Below are 15363 nucleotides of genomic sequence, written 5' to 3'. Positions count from 1 at the left end.
TGAAAAATTTAAAAAATAAAGGAATTCTTGTAAATCATTGTCAATTAAATTTGGATCATCTTGACTTAAAACTAAAAGGTGTTTTTATCACAAAAACACGTTTCCCCCATATGAATCAGGCCTTTTTTTATGCTGATTTTAGGGCCGAAATTCGGCCCCATTCCCCAATCTAAAAAGTATACTTTTTTCCCCCACCTTGGCCAAAAATTCCCCATGCAAAAAAAAAATGAAATTAGTTTTGATTTTCAGTCCTGATTTTAACAACTTTTCAGCAAATATATTCCTCCAAACAATGATTTCGCGACGTAAATTTCCCCTCCAAAAGGGACCTGGTACCCTTCCCCAAATTTACAAAAAAAGGGCTGTGAATGTGAAGTTAGGACAATGAAGTGCGAGATTTTTGAGTTATAAATGGCATTTTGACAACAGAATTATATATACTGAAGTAATGGGCTAGAAATGAAATATGACTGTACAGACTTATTTGCTTTACCTTCAATACTATTTTAAGACATTGGGGGAATGATGACATATGATACTAAGAGATAATATCAAGCATTTCCACTAAATACATAAATGGAAAAGTGACCACACAGTGACACCCCTTGCGGTTACTATTTTTTGACGAAAATGGATGATTTTTACAATCTTCATAAAAGGTCACTTGTGTAAAATCTTATTAAAATGAGGCCATACCAAATTGATTTGTCCTTCGTCGGAACTACTGCATCAATGATTTCATTCCCAAGAAAAAGAAAAAAAATTCACCCGCCCGTGTGACGTAAAAATCTCCGAAAAAAATTTTTTTTCTGATTACGCGGTCTGAAATGATAACGGCAAAACAGGTTTTATCGCTGTTTTAATGCGTCAAAGTGATATTGATCGGAATTCATGCATTCGTAATACATGTAGCTGATGACTCAAACTCAAAAAGTCAGGAATTATGTTGTTCATCATTTGTTTTAAATCTAGAGTGTCTGTGCTAATGCCACACTTGGCTTTCGATGTGCCGATAGGTGATGAAGTAGGCACATTCTACGATTGTTCAATACAGAATACAGTGAAAAGAACAGAGCCCAACTTGTAAGATGTGCATGGAGATTCAATTAAAAATATTTGGATTAAACCTAGAAATATTGTTCAGATAAAGTTTTCAAACTATTTGTTATCAGTTGTCTAGTTCAATATGTGAGATCTAGAGCCAACGCAACGTGTTTTCTTTAAAAAAAAGTTTGTTCACAGATCCCGACAGATCCATCACATTAAATTTAACTGTCTCAGGCCCAAATCATTTTGAACGTAACTTCTTTAGTACGGCAGTCAGATATTCTATCAAAATGCATATATTCAATTTAAAAATATGTTATGGTGGTGTACTCAATAAGTACTATCAGCATGTGAAGTTTGAAGGTCCTGGGTGCAGTGGTTCGCGAGTGAAGTGCTTTCATGCAAAAAGTTAACGTTGGCCCCTGTGACCTTGACCTTTGACCTGGTGACTCCAAAGTCAGTAGGGGTGGTGTACTCAATAAGTACTATCAGCAGGTGAAGTTTGAAGGTCCTGGGTGCAGTGGTTCACGAGTAAAGTGCCTTCATGCAAAAAGTTAATGTTGGCCCCTGTGACCTTGACCTTTGACCTGATGACCCAGTCAGTATGGGTGGTGTACTCAAAAAGTACTCTCAGCATGTGAAGTTTGAAGATCCTGGGTGCAGTGGTTCGCGAGTAAAGTGCCTTCGTGTAAAAAGTTAACGTTGTGACGAACAAACTAACGAACGAACGGACGGACAGTTGAAAACTAATATGCCTCCCTTCAGGGGCATTAAAATAAGACACTCATCCCTTAGTAATTATAAATACAAAATAAAAACAAACTGATTCACTGAGTTTTGGCAAGAATTTATTTGCAAAACCATCACTCCATCTTATGATGGTGTACAATTGTGCCTAGTTACATCAAAATCCCTCCATGCATGAAGAAGAAATGCTCCGGACAAAGTCATTCTTGTATCTGACCTTTGGCCTCTAAGTGTGACCTTGACCTTAGACCTAGGGACCTGGTTATTGCGTATGACACTCCGTCTCATGGTGGTGAACATTTGTGCCAAGTTATATCAAAATCCCTCCATGCATGAAAAAGAAATGCTCGGACAAAGTTTTCATTCTTGTATCGTTTGACCTGTCACCTTGACCTTAGACCTAGGGACCTGGTTCTTGCGCATGACACTCTGTCTCATGATGGTGAACAATTGTGCCAAGCTACATCAAAATCCCTCCCTGCATGAAGAAGATATGCGCTGGACAAAGTTTTCATTCTTGTATCTTTTTCATTCTTGTATCCTTTGGCCTCTAAGTGTGACCTTGACCTTAGACCTAGGGACCTGTTTCTTGCGCATGACACTCCGTCTCATGATGGTAAACAATTGTGCCAAGCTAAATCAAAATCCTTCCATGCATGAAGATATGCTCCAGACAAAGTCATTCTTGAATTTGACCTTTGACCTCCAAGTGTGACCTTGACCTTAAGACCTAGGGACCTGGTTCTTGCACATATCACTCCATTTAACTGTTCTAGGTCACTGTGACCTTGACCATTGACCTAAGGCCTAAAAAAAAAATTCTTTGTTTCCGGTAACATGCTCAAAAAAATTAGGGTAGATAGGTCGGAATTTTTTTGGGGGGGAATTTTTTTTATTAAGGGAGCTAGACTTTTCGGAAATTATATTTGTGTCAAAAAATCAATACAAATAAGAGGGTTATGAAAACTTTTAGGGCCGGGCCAAAAATTTAGGGTAGGTCGGGATACTGGAAACAAACAATCTTTTTTATACGCCTAATGATCTAAAAATCAATAGGGGTTATCTGCTGACTATGACCAATCTCCCTATCAACTTTCATCTTCTAAAACCAAAGCGTTCTTGAGTTATCATCCGGAGACAGATTGGTCTACATACCGACCGACCAACAGACATCTGCAAAACAATATACCCCTCCTTCTTCGAAGGGGAGCATAATAAGGTGAGGTCATCTGTTGTTGACCCACCAAATGAAATACAAAGGCAGCTAGTATCCATACGCTTCTTCACTTCAGATATTGACCAGACATAGTTTCCAGTTTCAGGTCACTGTGACCTTGACCTTTAACCTACTAATATGCAGCTTTAACATTTATACACATTTGACAACTTCATTTGAGACTGAAAGTTCAATTATTCTTTAAATAATGGGCTAAGTAAATTGCAATAATTTTTATCATTTCTTGGTCAAATTTGATGAAATAAACTGCAGAGTATGAATCTTCTGTGAACTGAATCTAAAAATAACTTTTCTGATTACAAGTATCTATATAAACGGCAATTTGCATGTGCCCAGTCTTTAAAAGTTTAAAAAGTAAAACCGTGGTTGAGAAGCAATGTTAAAGTATTGCATACAATACAACGCACGCACATTTGTTTACCAATTTTGTACTTTCCGCATGGTGCCGAGAAAAACATAAAATGGCGGGTTGCCGTTGCGGTAATTCACGACAACGGCTATATTGCGTTCTAATCATTTTTACCGTCTTCTTAAGTAAAGTAGTTTACGTAAAGAATGTACCTACTTACTTAAAATCCTGATGTAAATATATAAGCTTTTATAAAGAAATATATTAAGATGAAACTCAACTGATTTGCCGACATTGTAAATAATTACAGTAGCCGCCCTTGCAAAATAGTACACCATTTGTTATTTAGGGCACGGGCCACTATTTCCTCGCACCTACCGGTATATCCGATATAAAAAGTACAATTTTCACAAAGCCGCTATATTACAATATTTTAAGGTTAAATTAATAAAATTATGATGTAAGATTGACGCCAGCGACAGTTATTCTTTTGCCTTTGGTTTAAGGACGTATGCTAGAATTTGGTGCGAAATTTTTCCCAATAACAGAATTTCTTCAAACTTTGGATATTGAAGGACAATCATCTAAGAAACAAAAAAATGCAATAAAAATCATAGGTCACCGGTATCGAAAAAGAGTTATCTGCCCTTGAAAACGGCATTTCCCCCAAAAATGCCGTTTTCAAGGGCAGATAACTCTTTTTCGATACCGGTGACCTATGATTTTTATTGCATTTTTTTGTTTCTTAGATGATTGTCCTTCAATATCCAAAGTTTAAAGAAATTCTGTTATTGGTAAAATTTTCGCCCATCTCATATACAGGGAATTCTAGCGTACGCCTTTAACTTTTATAAATGTTTCTTCTTGATAGATGTTTCCATTTAAACCAGATGGTTATTGTAGAGGGACAGACGTTTGAAACAGTATCAGTGGTAAGTGCCGTTCCAGAAGGCTCATTCCCCAGTTCTTCACTTTTCTAAATCTTCATCAGTGATCTCCCAGGGACTCTGACGTCCACTACAGCACCAGACTCAGACTGTTTGCTAGATCTAATGATTGCATACCTGATCAACAAATCAAAACAGTGCCGGGCAAGCCAACTTCTACTAGAAGGCTATCTGAATTCACTGAACATATGGGAACAGTTTTAAGTGGGGTATGGAAGTTCATCCCCCACACCCCTATCCCCCCCCCCCCCCCAAAAAAAATAAATAAATAAAAGAAAAATGCAATGTTACAAAATCACACTTCCCCAAGACCTACTCCTATCATCTAAGTAAGCAGTTAATATAAAAGATATGCTGAAATCTCCAAAAAAAAGCAACAGACAGCAAAGAGACCAAAACTAATGCCTATATAACACTATGGCACGTTCAAACTTGGTAGTTATGCTGTTCTGTGTGAAGCCCTTTTAAAAACACCTCACACAGCATATAGGAATGGTACAATTAGAGCGGCATATTTCATTATCCACAGATTTAGAAATACAAGAAGTGTCTCTTACATGTCGCGCCATCTTGACTGGGAAACACTGCGGTCTAGAAGACAAAAGATTTAGATCACCATTCCTGCAAACTAATCATCGACCTAGTCAACATTTCATCGTCGCAATATCTAATCCTGATTGTTTCCTGGACGAGAGCAGCAAGCTCACGAAGGTTTCAGCAGCACTCTGCATCAATCGACTACTACAGCTTCTTTCCAAGAACCACTTCACTATGGAGTAGCCTACCAGCTTTAATAGATGAGACTCCCTCTTATACCTTCTAACAGGGGATTTTCTCCCTATTTACTATACCTCGCACGAAGAGATCCGAGCTAGGCCGATGGGGACGTGTGCGCTGGTACCGTCATGCAAGTCGCTTGGTAGACTTACAAAGTCTGTTGAGATCAAAATAGTCTGTAATAATATTAATTTCTTCACACTAACACTAAATTATTTTCTCAGAAAAACATTTTCTCTCTAGGCTCATCTCAACAAAGACAGAGGCAGAGTTAGAGACAGAGGCAAGAGATATTGTTAATTTTTTTTAGAAAGTGGTATCAGAGAGGATTGGTTTTATGGCCAGGTGCTTTACATTCAATGACTCTAACGACTGATGCCAGTCTAGTCGTTTGGTTGCACGATATTTCTGACTGGTATTGATCAGGAGCTGGGTCAACTCGCTTTTTTCTACCTCTTTTGTATTATTGCAGCTCTTTATTCTTGACCGAGATTTTCCTATCTTTGTACAAAATTTTATCTGTTCTTGCACACCGTTAAATTATGGTCAATGTCGACAGTTAAACGTCCATCATAGGAAGTGTAGAAGTATTCGGTGACATAAATCCAGTCAGTATCATATTTTTGTATCTTTTCATATTACAGCTTAGAACATTATATTATCCTAGGGTCAATTAAATACTTTTAGATATGTATATATGTTTCTTTTATTTTTTCTACATTAGTTTTCCCATAGACTTCCGTTATAACATAATGGCGTGTACGGCCTTCCGTAAATAGAAACATGTATAACTTATCACATTTGTTTCAAGAACTACCTTACTTCCACCAAAATATCGGACGAAAAGTATATCAATAGATCAATAGTGATACTTTAATTGAGTAAATTTCGTGTGAATGAGATGACCCCTTTTTTACACCGTTGGCATGGCGGGAGAAATTTGTTTGATAAAACTTTTTCAATAGACGATGAACAAGTGTTCAAAGTTTCAAAGTCACATTTCAAATACTTTTGACAAAACATGGACTTGTACGAAATCTGAACCAATTTCCAAGTCCAAAAAGAGCCATAATTCAGCCAAAATACTTGACAGAATTATGTACTATTGCCTTCTGGTAGAGACTGTTATAATAAACAAGTGTTTCAAGTTTCAAGTAAATTTCTTTGGTGGTATACAAAATATTACCATTTCATAAAAACTTAAACCACCGCCGACGCCCTCCATATTCTTCGAATAGTCGAGCTAAAAACCACAAAAAGCAAATATCAAAAGCATGTCTCATCAAGATTCCACGATATCTTGATGCTATTATTTGCTGTTATTCATAGTGCTTTTTTAAACAAAGATATGCATATCTGCTAATTGCTAAAATAAAGTATAAAGTCGACGAAATCTTAACTGAAATGCATCTTATGGATGCCCAATTCATTTCCTGTTTTGCATTTTACCGTTTATACATGTACATATCTGCTATTAGCTGTATCTTTCTCTTTTCTGTTTGCCTGCACAATAAAGCAATTCATTTAAATAACTAACCTCAGTTAGGGTAATCTAACCCGATACTGTTTGTTTACAAGTTCATGTTGAATATATAATACGATACAGGCAGTGTGTCTGCAACGTCGCTATTGGTTTGTATGAACTTAGATTAACCTCGCAATACTATTTTATTATACTACTGTACTACTTTCGGGACATGCAAATTAAACACGATTTTCAACGTGTCACCTTTATCCATTGCTTTATCGTTTAGATTTTGTTGATGTTTTTTGTATCAATTCAAACAATATCCAAGTAATTTATTCTATGATCAGTGGTTGCTTTTTGATCATTGTCCCCGCAACATAAATCAATCACAACATGAGTCAGGTTGCTCTCATCAGTATTATCGGATGAGATGTTTTATATTTATGCAACATCTCAATAGTTAAGTTCAGTTTGTTGTGATTGTATGTATGTGCAGTACGTGGGATTTAATATGATCTATCCGGATGATTAAACGAAGACATATTATTACATGGATGAAGTAACAAAAGCCGATTAAATGTTGTAGAATGTTGTGGAAACGGGTTTTTTGAAACAGACGATATGTTGCACGACCCCGAAGTTACGTTTCTTAAGCTTTATTCAGAGTAAAACACAGGTAGCGTTTGACTAAATAGTAAATGTCTCTTCATAGTTTACTTGTATACATGTTTTTACTGCACTGAACGTCATGTACAACATGGATTTTAATCGCGATCGTGTGAATCGATTGATATCGAGGAATACGAAAATACTGGTTGGAATTTTTATTTTGACCTTAATAGCAGGTGTGTTGCAGGCAGTGGGTTACGCTACACCAGGCTGGTTGGTCTTTTCGGGAACAGACCAAGAAAATGTTACGTTTTCAGCTGGCATAGGTTTTTGGTATCAAAGAATATGCACTGACAGTTGTGATATTGGACATACAGGAAGTGCGTTCTGGAGTGAAGGTAAGTTAAGTAAGCTATCGGCCTCTTTATTGGGAAGTCATGTTCGAACCCAAGTGATTTCGTTTAAAAGCGTAAGCTGTGTGTTTTCATTGAAACAGACGGTGACTTACAGTGGAGCTAAAAAGCGTGGCCGAATCACGTAATGAGCTTTAATAATTGACATCACATAACGTTCAATTAACGGAGGTGATAATTCCCTTTATAATAGTGATGAGGTAGTGGTCAGATTGTGGGCAAATTATGTTACCGTCAAAATTTCGAAGGACCAAAATAATGGTACACTATTGCATGTCAAACGTTGCTAAATTATATAATCTATTTTATTATTAATGTATGTCTGTTAGGCCTAAAATGTTTGTTTCCGGTAATCATGGTAACATGCTCAAAAAGATTAGGGTAGGTAGGCCGGTAGTTATTTTTTTGATTTTTTTTATTAAGTGGGACTTTTCGGAAATTATTTTTGTGTCAAAAATGAATACAAATTAGGTGGTTATGTATATGGCATGTCAAACGTTGCTTAATTATATAACCTATTTTATTATTATTGTATGTCTATTACTGTTATTCCATGTCGTGTCATTCATATTCTAAAGTTTTCTTTTGTTATTGTATATGTCGTTATTCCTATTGTATGTTCGATATTCTTATGGTAAAAGTCATTATTGTTACTCTATATTTCGTTATTATTATTGCATCTCTTATATTGTTATTCAATGTCGTGTCATTCATATTCTAATTATTACCATTGTTATTGTATATGACGTTATTCTTATTGTATGTTAATAATTTTTATTGTATGTTCATAATTCTCATGGTAAAAGTCATTGTTTTGTTATTCTATATTTCGTTATTATTATTGTATCTTTGATATTGATATCTGATGATGGTGGGCTATTCAAATCACTCTGCGTCCGTGGTCCGGCGTCCTTCCGTCCGTCCGTCCGTCCTTCCGTTAGCAATTTCTCGTTATCGCATCTCCTCAGAAACTACCAGGGGGATTTTGACCAAACTTTGTCAGAATGATGTATTGGTACCCTAGTTGTGTCCCCCTGAAAATCAGACTGGTTCAACAAATTTTTATTAAGTTATGGCCTTTTGTTTATTTCTATAATTTACATAGATTTATATAGGGAAAAACTTTGAAAATCTTCTTGCCCAAAACCACAGAGCCTAGGGCTTTGATATTTGGTATGAAGCATCATCTAGTGGTCCTCTACCAAGATTATTGAAATTATTTCCCTGGGGTCTAATATGGCCCCGCCCCGGGGGTCACATGGTTTATATAGACTTATATAGGGAAAAACTTTGAAAAACCTCTTGTCCAAAACCACAGGGCCTAGGGCTTTGATATTTTGTATGTGACATCATCTAGTGGTCTTCTACTAAGATTGTTCAAATTATCCCCCTAGGGTCAAATATGGCCCCACCCCGGGGGTCACATGGTTTACAAAGACTTATATAGGGAAAAACTTTGAAAATCTTCTTGTCCAAACCACAAAGCCTAGGGCTTTGATATTGTAATGTAGCATCGCCTGGTGGTTCTCTACCAGGTTTGTTAAAATTATCCCCCTAGGGTCAAATATGGCCCCGCCCTGGGGTCACATGGTTCATATAGACTTATATAGGGAAAAGCTTTTAAAAACTTCTTGTCAATAACCTACAACATTCAAATTTGGACCACATGTATGGTTTTGAGTGGCAAGATGAACCTTGACATGAGTTGACCTTGATTTTGACCTAGTGACCTACTTTCACATTTCTGAAGCTACAACCTTCAAATTTGGACCACATGTATAGTTTTGTGCACTGAAAGAAACTTTGACCTTGACTTTGACCTAGTGACCTACTTTCACATTTTTGAAGGTACAGGCTTCAAATTTGGACCACATGCATAATTTCGTGTTCCGAAATGAAATTTGACCTTGATTTTGACCTAGTGACCTACTTTCACATTTCTCAAGCTACAGCCTTCAAATTTGGACCACATGCATGGTTTTATGTACCGAAACAAACTTTAACCTTTACATTGACCTAGTGACCTACTTTCACATTTTTGAAGGTACAGGCTTCAAATTTGGACCACATGCATAGTTCTGTATTCCAAAATAAAATTTGACCTTGATTTTGACCTAGTGACCTACTTTCACATTTCTCAAGCTACAGCCTTCAAATTTGGACCACTTGCGTAGTTTTGTGTACCGAAATGAACTTTGACCTTAAGATTGACCTAGTGACCTACTTTCACATTTCTGTAGCTACAGGCTTCAAATTTAGACCACATGCATGGTTTTGTGTACCGAAATGAACTTTGACCTTAAGATTGACCTAGTGACCTACTTTCACAATTCTGTGGCTACAGCCTTCAAATTTAGACCACATGAATAGGATTGTGTACCGAAACAAACTTTGACCTTGACATTGACCTAGTGACCTACTTTCACATTTTTGAAGGTACAGGCTTCAATTTTAGACTACATGCATAGATTTGTTTCTGATGTGAAATTTGACCTTGATTTTGACTGAGTGACCTACTTTCACATTTCTCAAGCTACAGCCTTCAGATTGGACCACTTGCATAGTTTTGTGTACCGAATTACTTTGACCTTAAGATTGATCTAGTGACCTACTTTCACATTTCACAAGCTACAGCTTTCGAATTCGGACCACATGCACAGTGTTGTGTACGGAAATGAAATTTGACCTTGAGCTAGTCAGTAAGTCTTGAAATTTGGAACACTCAAAAATGGCACATTGGTGGGCGCCAAGATCACTCTGTGATCTCTTGTTATATTATGTCGTGTCATTCATATTCTTAGTCTTACCATTGTTATACTATATACTTTCCGCAGCCTTAACGTACTTAAACGTATTAGCGTCTGATGGCCCTTTCACGCTTCCGTAGAAACAACATTTATTACACGAAACTTATTTTGAAAATATTTCTGAAATTTCTAGGTCTGCAGCTCTAAATACGGTTATATCTTACATCTGAGACATATACTGACACTCTCAGACAACATCAAAAATGACATTTTGAGCGATTTGATGAAGTTCCAAAATTATCAATGTACACTTGGTCCGTTATGGACGCCTGTAGGATTTCTGTTTATCCAGAGCTCAAGTATTTTTTCATAGATTAAAAGCTGACATGCTGTACTAAAGCCCAGGTAATTTCAATTCGTAATAAAGTGCTGAAAATTGGCTCCCAAATAGCAAAAAAAAAAAAAAAAATGTCCACGCGCATACATTTAGACGGGGTGACCCCTGACTATCTACGGATCAAAATGCGACTTTCGTTTTCAAGTTTAGCTTTTCTACTTTCATTTTATTTACTTCCGGAAATAGCTGAAGGTCGAGTGACGTCATTTTCTGTGTTGTCAAAAACATACATATGCCTGGCGAGATTGCATAAATATGTGCTGGCCGTCCTAGGGATATGTCGTTATTTTTATTGTATGTTCGATATTCTTTTGGTAAAAGTCATTATTGTTATTCAATATCTGATTCTGTTTACAAAACGAGTCACGTTTCTGTCGAGAAATGAAGGGAACATATTCTCTTACTTTTACGGTTTGTTCAGTACCAAACTCTTGTCACCCTAACTACACAATGTTTAAAAATACTATACTGCTTTTGTTTTCATGTCCCTGGTATTAAAGCAGAAATACGCTGGAAACTCGTGCAAAATCCCTTAAAAATACAAAAATTTGGTGTTTGGTGTTGAGATAGCTGATTTTTAAAACTGATTGAAGAAATATGTTTTGTTTTCATTTTCAGACGAACAGAATGAGTTTGAGACATTTAAGCTAATAGCGACAGTGGCAGCGGTGATAAGCCTCTTCATACCAGTTGTAGTGGCGGTGTACATAAGAAGATTAAGACTTCAGCGGGACATTACGACCATTGCTGGCACTGCTGTGCTCTTGTGCCTTGGTTCCGGTGAGTTGAGTGATATTTTATTAAAATGTGTTGTAATACCTCAGAACATAGGTAAGAACGCATTAATTTCAAATGCATACCTGTACTGACTTACCAAAATCAAAACCTGAGTATCTATAGCCATATTATTTCCAAAAAACAGTCTATTTTCATAGAACAACACGACTAAAAACGCCAAATAATTTTGTATATTTGCTTGAATGACATGACGATACGATTACGAAACTGTGGAAGATTTATCCGCTTAGCGGCGACCTCAGATCTACGGAACGCGGGATCCTGAGTTCGATCCCCGGACGAGTCTGTGTTCTCAGTTACAATTTGATAAAAGAGAATGTGTCTGAAATCTTCAGTCATCCACCTTTGAATGATGTTTGAGAAGTTGTCAGTTATGCACCTGTCAATATTTTGCCCGTCCGGAGGCGGGGGGGGGGGGGGGGGGGGGGGGGGGACGCGGCGGGCTGACCCAGGGGAATTTGACATTTTGACATTTCAAAAAAATTGTTGTCTAAATCCCCACCCTAGAGACAACCTTTTTTGTCTAAATCCCACCCTAGAGCCTGGTTGGTACATCAAATGTTTGTCAAATTCCCGCCTGTCGGGAATGGTCTTCTGTCTAAAGTTCTGTATATGCCCGCCGCTCCCCCGGGCGGGCAAACTATTGACAGGTGCATAGTGTTCAACATTACCAGTTCTAAAAGAACTGTTTTGAGACGGTCCGGAATAGGAAGCAAAATGATATCGGAGGTAGTGAACTGTGCATCTCCAATAATATCCTAAGCACAGGAGTAAGCGAAACATTGAATAGACTCGGTGGTCCCAAAATGACTAGAGAATATAACAACACGGTTAAAGTGCTGGGAGACTGTTTACAGGAACATTGATTGAAATCCATGGTCGCAAAGCATTAATCCAAGAACTTTTTCAGGACATTTGAGTCAAAGCGAATAGAACTGTTGGTCGTTGATCTATAGTTTGATTAAAAGTTCATTATTTCTTTGTTTACTATATTAATGTAATCTTGAACGGTATCAGCGAAGGACCTATGCTGAATATTGTTCACGTTCATGGTGTTGTTCTTTAGAAACGTTTAGTAATAGCATGCCTACAACGTTAATTAACTATTCTAGCATGCCAGACAGGGTTTTCCAGTGCTTTTAAAAAGACAGTGCTTGAAATACTTGTCTTACATCTCGAGGTGTAAAATGGCTCTTGCATTGTAATTTATGAATGAATGTGTAAATTCATACGTTTCTCTAATATTATAGTGCTTACAAGAAAACATTTGTTTTATTCCGGTTTTTTTTTGTTTTGTTTTTTTTTAATGCAAAAAAAAAGCATTAATCACTGAATGGTAGAATATGAGGATGGAACAATCTGACTCTTTAGTATCTGTTTCTGTGGTAACTTGTAAGAGCCTCGTTAACTGCCTAAACAGTTACCCTCGGATCTGGTCCTACATTCCGTAGAAAGTCATCATAAAATTGTGTCGATGCGGCATTGAACCTAACAAACCCAACGTTGTCAAATATTCATATTTTTGCTGTATATTTCGTATTTCTATTTAAGTTTTAGCTTACATGGGCACGTTTAGTGATCTTTATTTGTCTGGTGGGTTGTCCAGTCAGCTACATTACGCTAAATCCAGATTGCTTTTAAGAAACTTTATATATTTCAGGGGTTCTTGCGTTGGTAGTTGTTGGTAAAATAGCAAGCGACGTACACACGGCTTATGACTTATTGATAAAGACGGAAGATTCAGATTTCAAATTAGGCCTACTTTACTCCGAATTGTTGATGGGACTTGGAGGGGCACTTGATTGTTTGGCTTTCATCGGGCTTTGCATCCAGTTATATTTCCGGAAGAAGACATGTGGCGACAGTGGAGGTGAAGAATTTGTTGGAATGACGTCAGATACGAAACAATAATGTTGTCGTTTTGAATAACAGTGATAACAGTAACAGTTTTTACCGCTAGATATTATCCCTTAATACAAATACTTAGAAACTGACAGCGACATAACAGAAGCTGAAAGATATTTGATATCTTAATGGGATACCACACATTTATATACCATTTGCAGGATGTTTCGCTTCTGAGTGTGTTACAAGTTTTATTTTCATTTTGCGGATGTACTTTTGTCTGATTGACCGATAGTAGTATCCAGCTAGTTTCTTGCTTTGCAATGTCGCTATCTGATACGTTACTGGTTTGTTGGTATCAATATCCAACATGTACCTGACTTGAGAGGATGCAGCGGTCCAGGGATAACAGTCCTACTACGAAACCAGAGGTCATGAATTCGAAACACAAACCTTTGGGATAAGAGTTGGAACCGTTTACTGATGCTTTACACTGGGCACGCTAAAGAACCAGGGAAGCTTCTGGAATTGGAGCGTCTTTTGTATCCTGCACTATCCCACAACTAAAGTTACTAACCTTCTTGTGGAGGAATAGCCCATAAGGTATACCGGTAGCAACTATGAATAAACTTATAAACAAAATAACATATGGTCTAATGAGAATAGTCTGCCCACTTTAATAAATGCTGAATATGGTCAGTGGGTAGTAATTTATAACTATGTCTGAAAACATTCCTTATCAAAGAAATATTGAATGCGGCGGGCTGATTACACGAAGGAGCAAACGTTCTTTATGTCCGTAGTGCGTGTTTCTAAAACTTTATTTGTATGAGGTATAAAAGACAAACAGAAGTACAACAAAAAGATCTTTCGGGTATTGGAACCGAAACTTTCACATGTAAGAATACGTGACGCCTAAAAGAAAAATTGATTCGAGAGCGAAAAGAATTATACATGTTTTGTGATATGATTAAGTAGATATTTAAAGAAAACGGTTGAAAATGACCCAATAAAATAATTCAATAGAAATGGTCATACAACCTTTTTAAAACGATCGAAATCCTGCAGTGGTATATGTACGGGTAAATGATTGACATTCACACAAAAACTAAACAATTAGGATAAAACAAACAAAGGAACACAGTGGGGCATGGTCTTTGGATGCTCAGTAGTAAAAGTACCGGTATGGAATTTAAACCGGTAAATGGTGCGCAACAAACCACACTTGTAACCAATGCCACGTTCCAAAGTTTGAAGACGGCTTACCAAAGTTCAAGGACGATGTAAATATATGTTATCACCGCCACGTGCGTATTGGTAAAATGCTCATGTTTTAACTAACAAGCTAACAACAACAAAATTCCCACCTGCATTTTGGCAATATTGTATTTGTATTTTGTAACTGCAGACATAGCGTATAAAAACGTTAACGTGTATTTGTGTTGTTGTTTTTGCCATTAAGTGCATCTGTTAGGGTAATTACAGTTTGAACGACGATTGTTGTTTGATGTTGCAAATTAATAATTGCCATTTGCTTAAAATGCAGTGATTGCAGAATTTATGTAAGACTAACTTTGGTCTAACGATTGTATAACATTGTCAGGAATTTCAGAATATTCGTGACAATGTAACAGTTATATGGCAAAACAGTTCTAGAATTTTCATGTAATTGAGTAGAAGTAAGATTAGCAACTAGTCTCATAATAACTTTATTTTATTATATTCTTGATTTTAAGTCAGTGAGCTGTCAATTCTGTATAATCTGGCTGCATTATCTTACATGCGACAGTAACAAATTTTAACGTTATTATACATGTAAAGGGATGTAGTTTAACGTAAGTGATGTAAGTGATGTAAGGACCGAGACAGGTATAAGTAAAAGTACGTTCTAGATAGTCAGAATAAGCTATTATTTTAGCTATATGTTATACAGCCATTCAGTATTGGGCTTGCTTTCTAATAAGATCCTTAATTTTATCTAT

General features: G+C 36.8%; 1 protein-coding gene across 1 annotated transcript; it reads left to right on the top strand.

Moving 5' to 3' along the window:
- The first annotated feature begins 6999 nt into the window (after nt 1–6999).
- LOC123546593 (uncharacterized) lies at nt 7000–14817 on the top strand. The gene is made up of 3 exons (XM_045333010.2): nt 7000–7579; nt 11357–11518; nt 13197–14817. Exons 1-3 carry the CDS (start codon nt 7321–7323, stop codon nt 13445–13447), a joined length of 672 nt encoding a protein of 223 aa, XP_045188945.1. The 5' UTR covers nt 7000–7320; the 3' UTR covers nt 13448–14817.
- The last annotated feature ends 546 nt before the right edge of the window (nt 14818–15363 follow it).

This window comes from Mercenaria mercenaria, chromosome 9, assembly GCF_021730395.1.
Source record: "Mercenaria mercenaria strain notata chromosome 9, MADL_Memer_1, whole genome shotgun sequence".
Lineage (NCBI taxonomy): Eukaryota > Metazoa > Mollusca > Bivalvia > Venerida > Veneridae > Mercenaria > Mercenaria mercenaria.
This window is presented reverse-complemented; position numbering and strand designations above follow the sequence as displayed.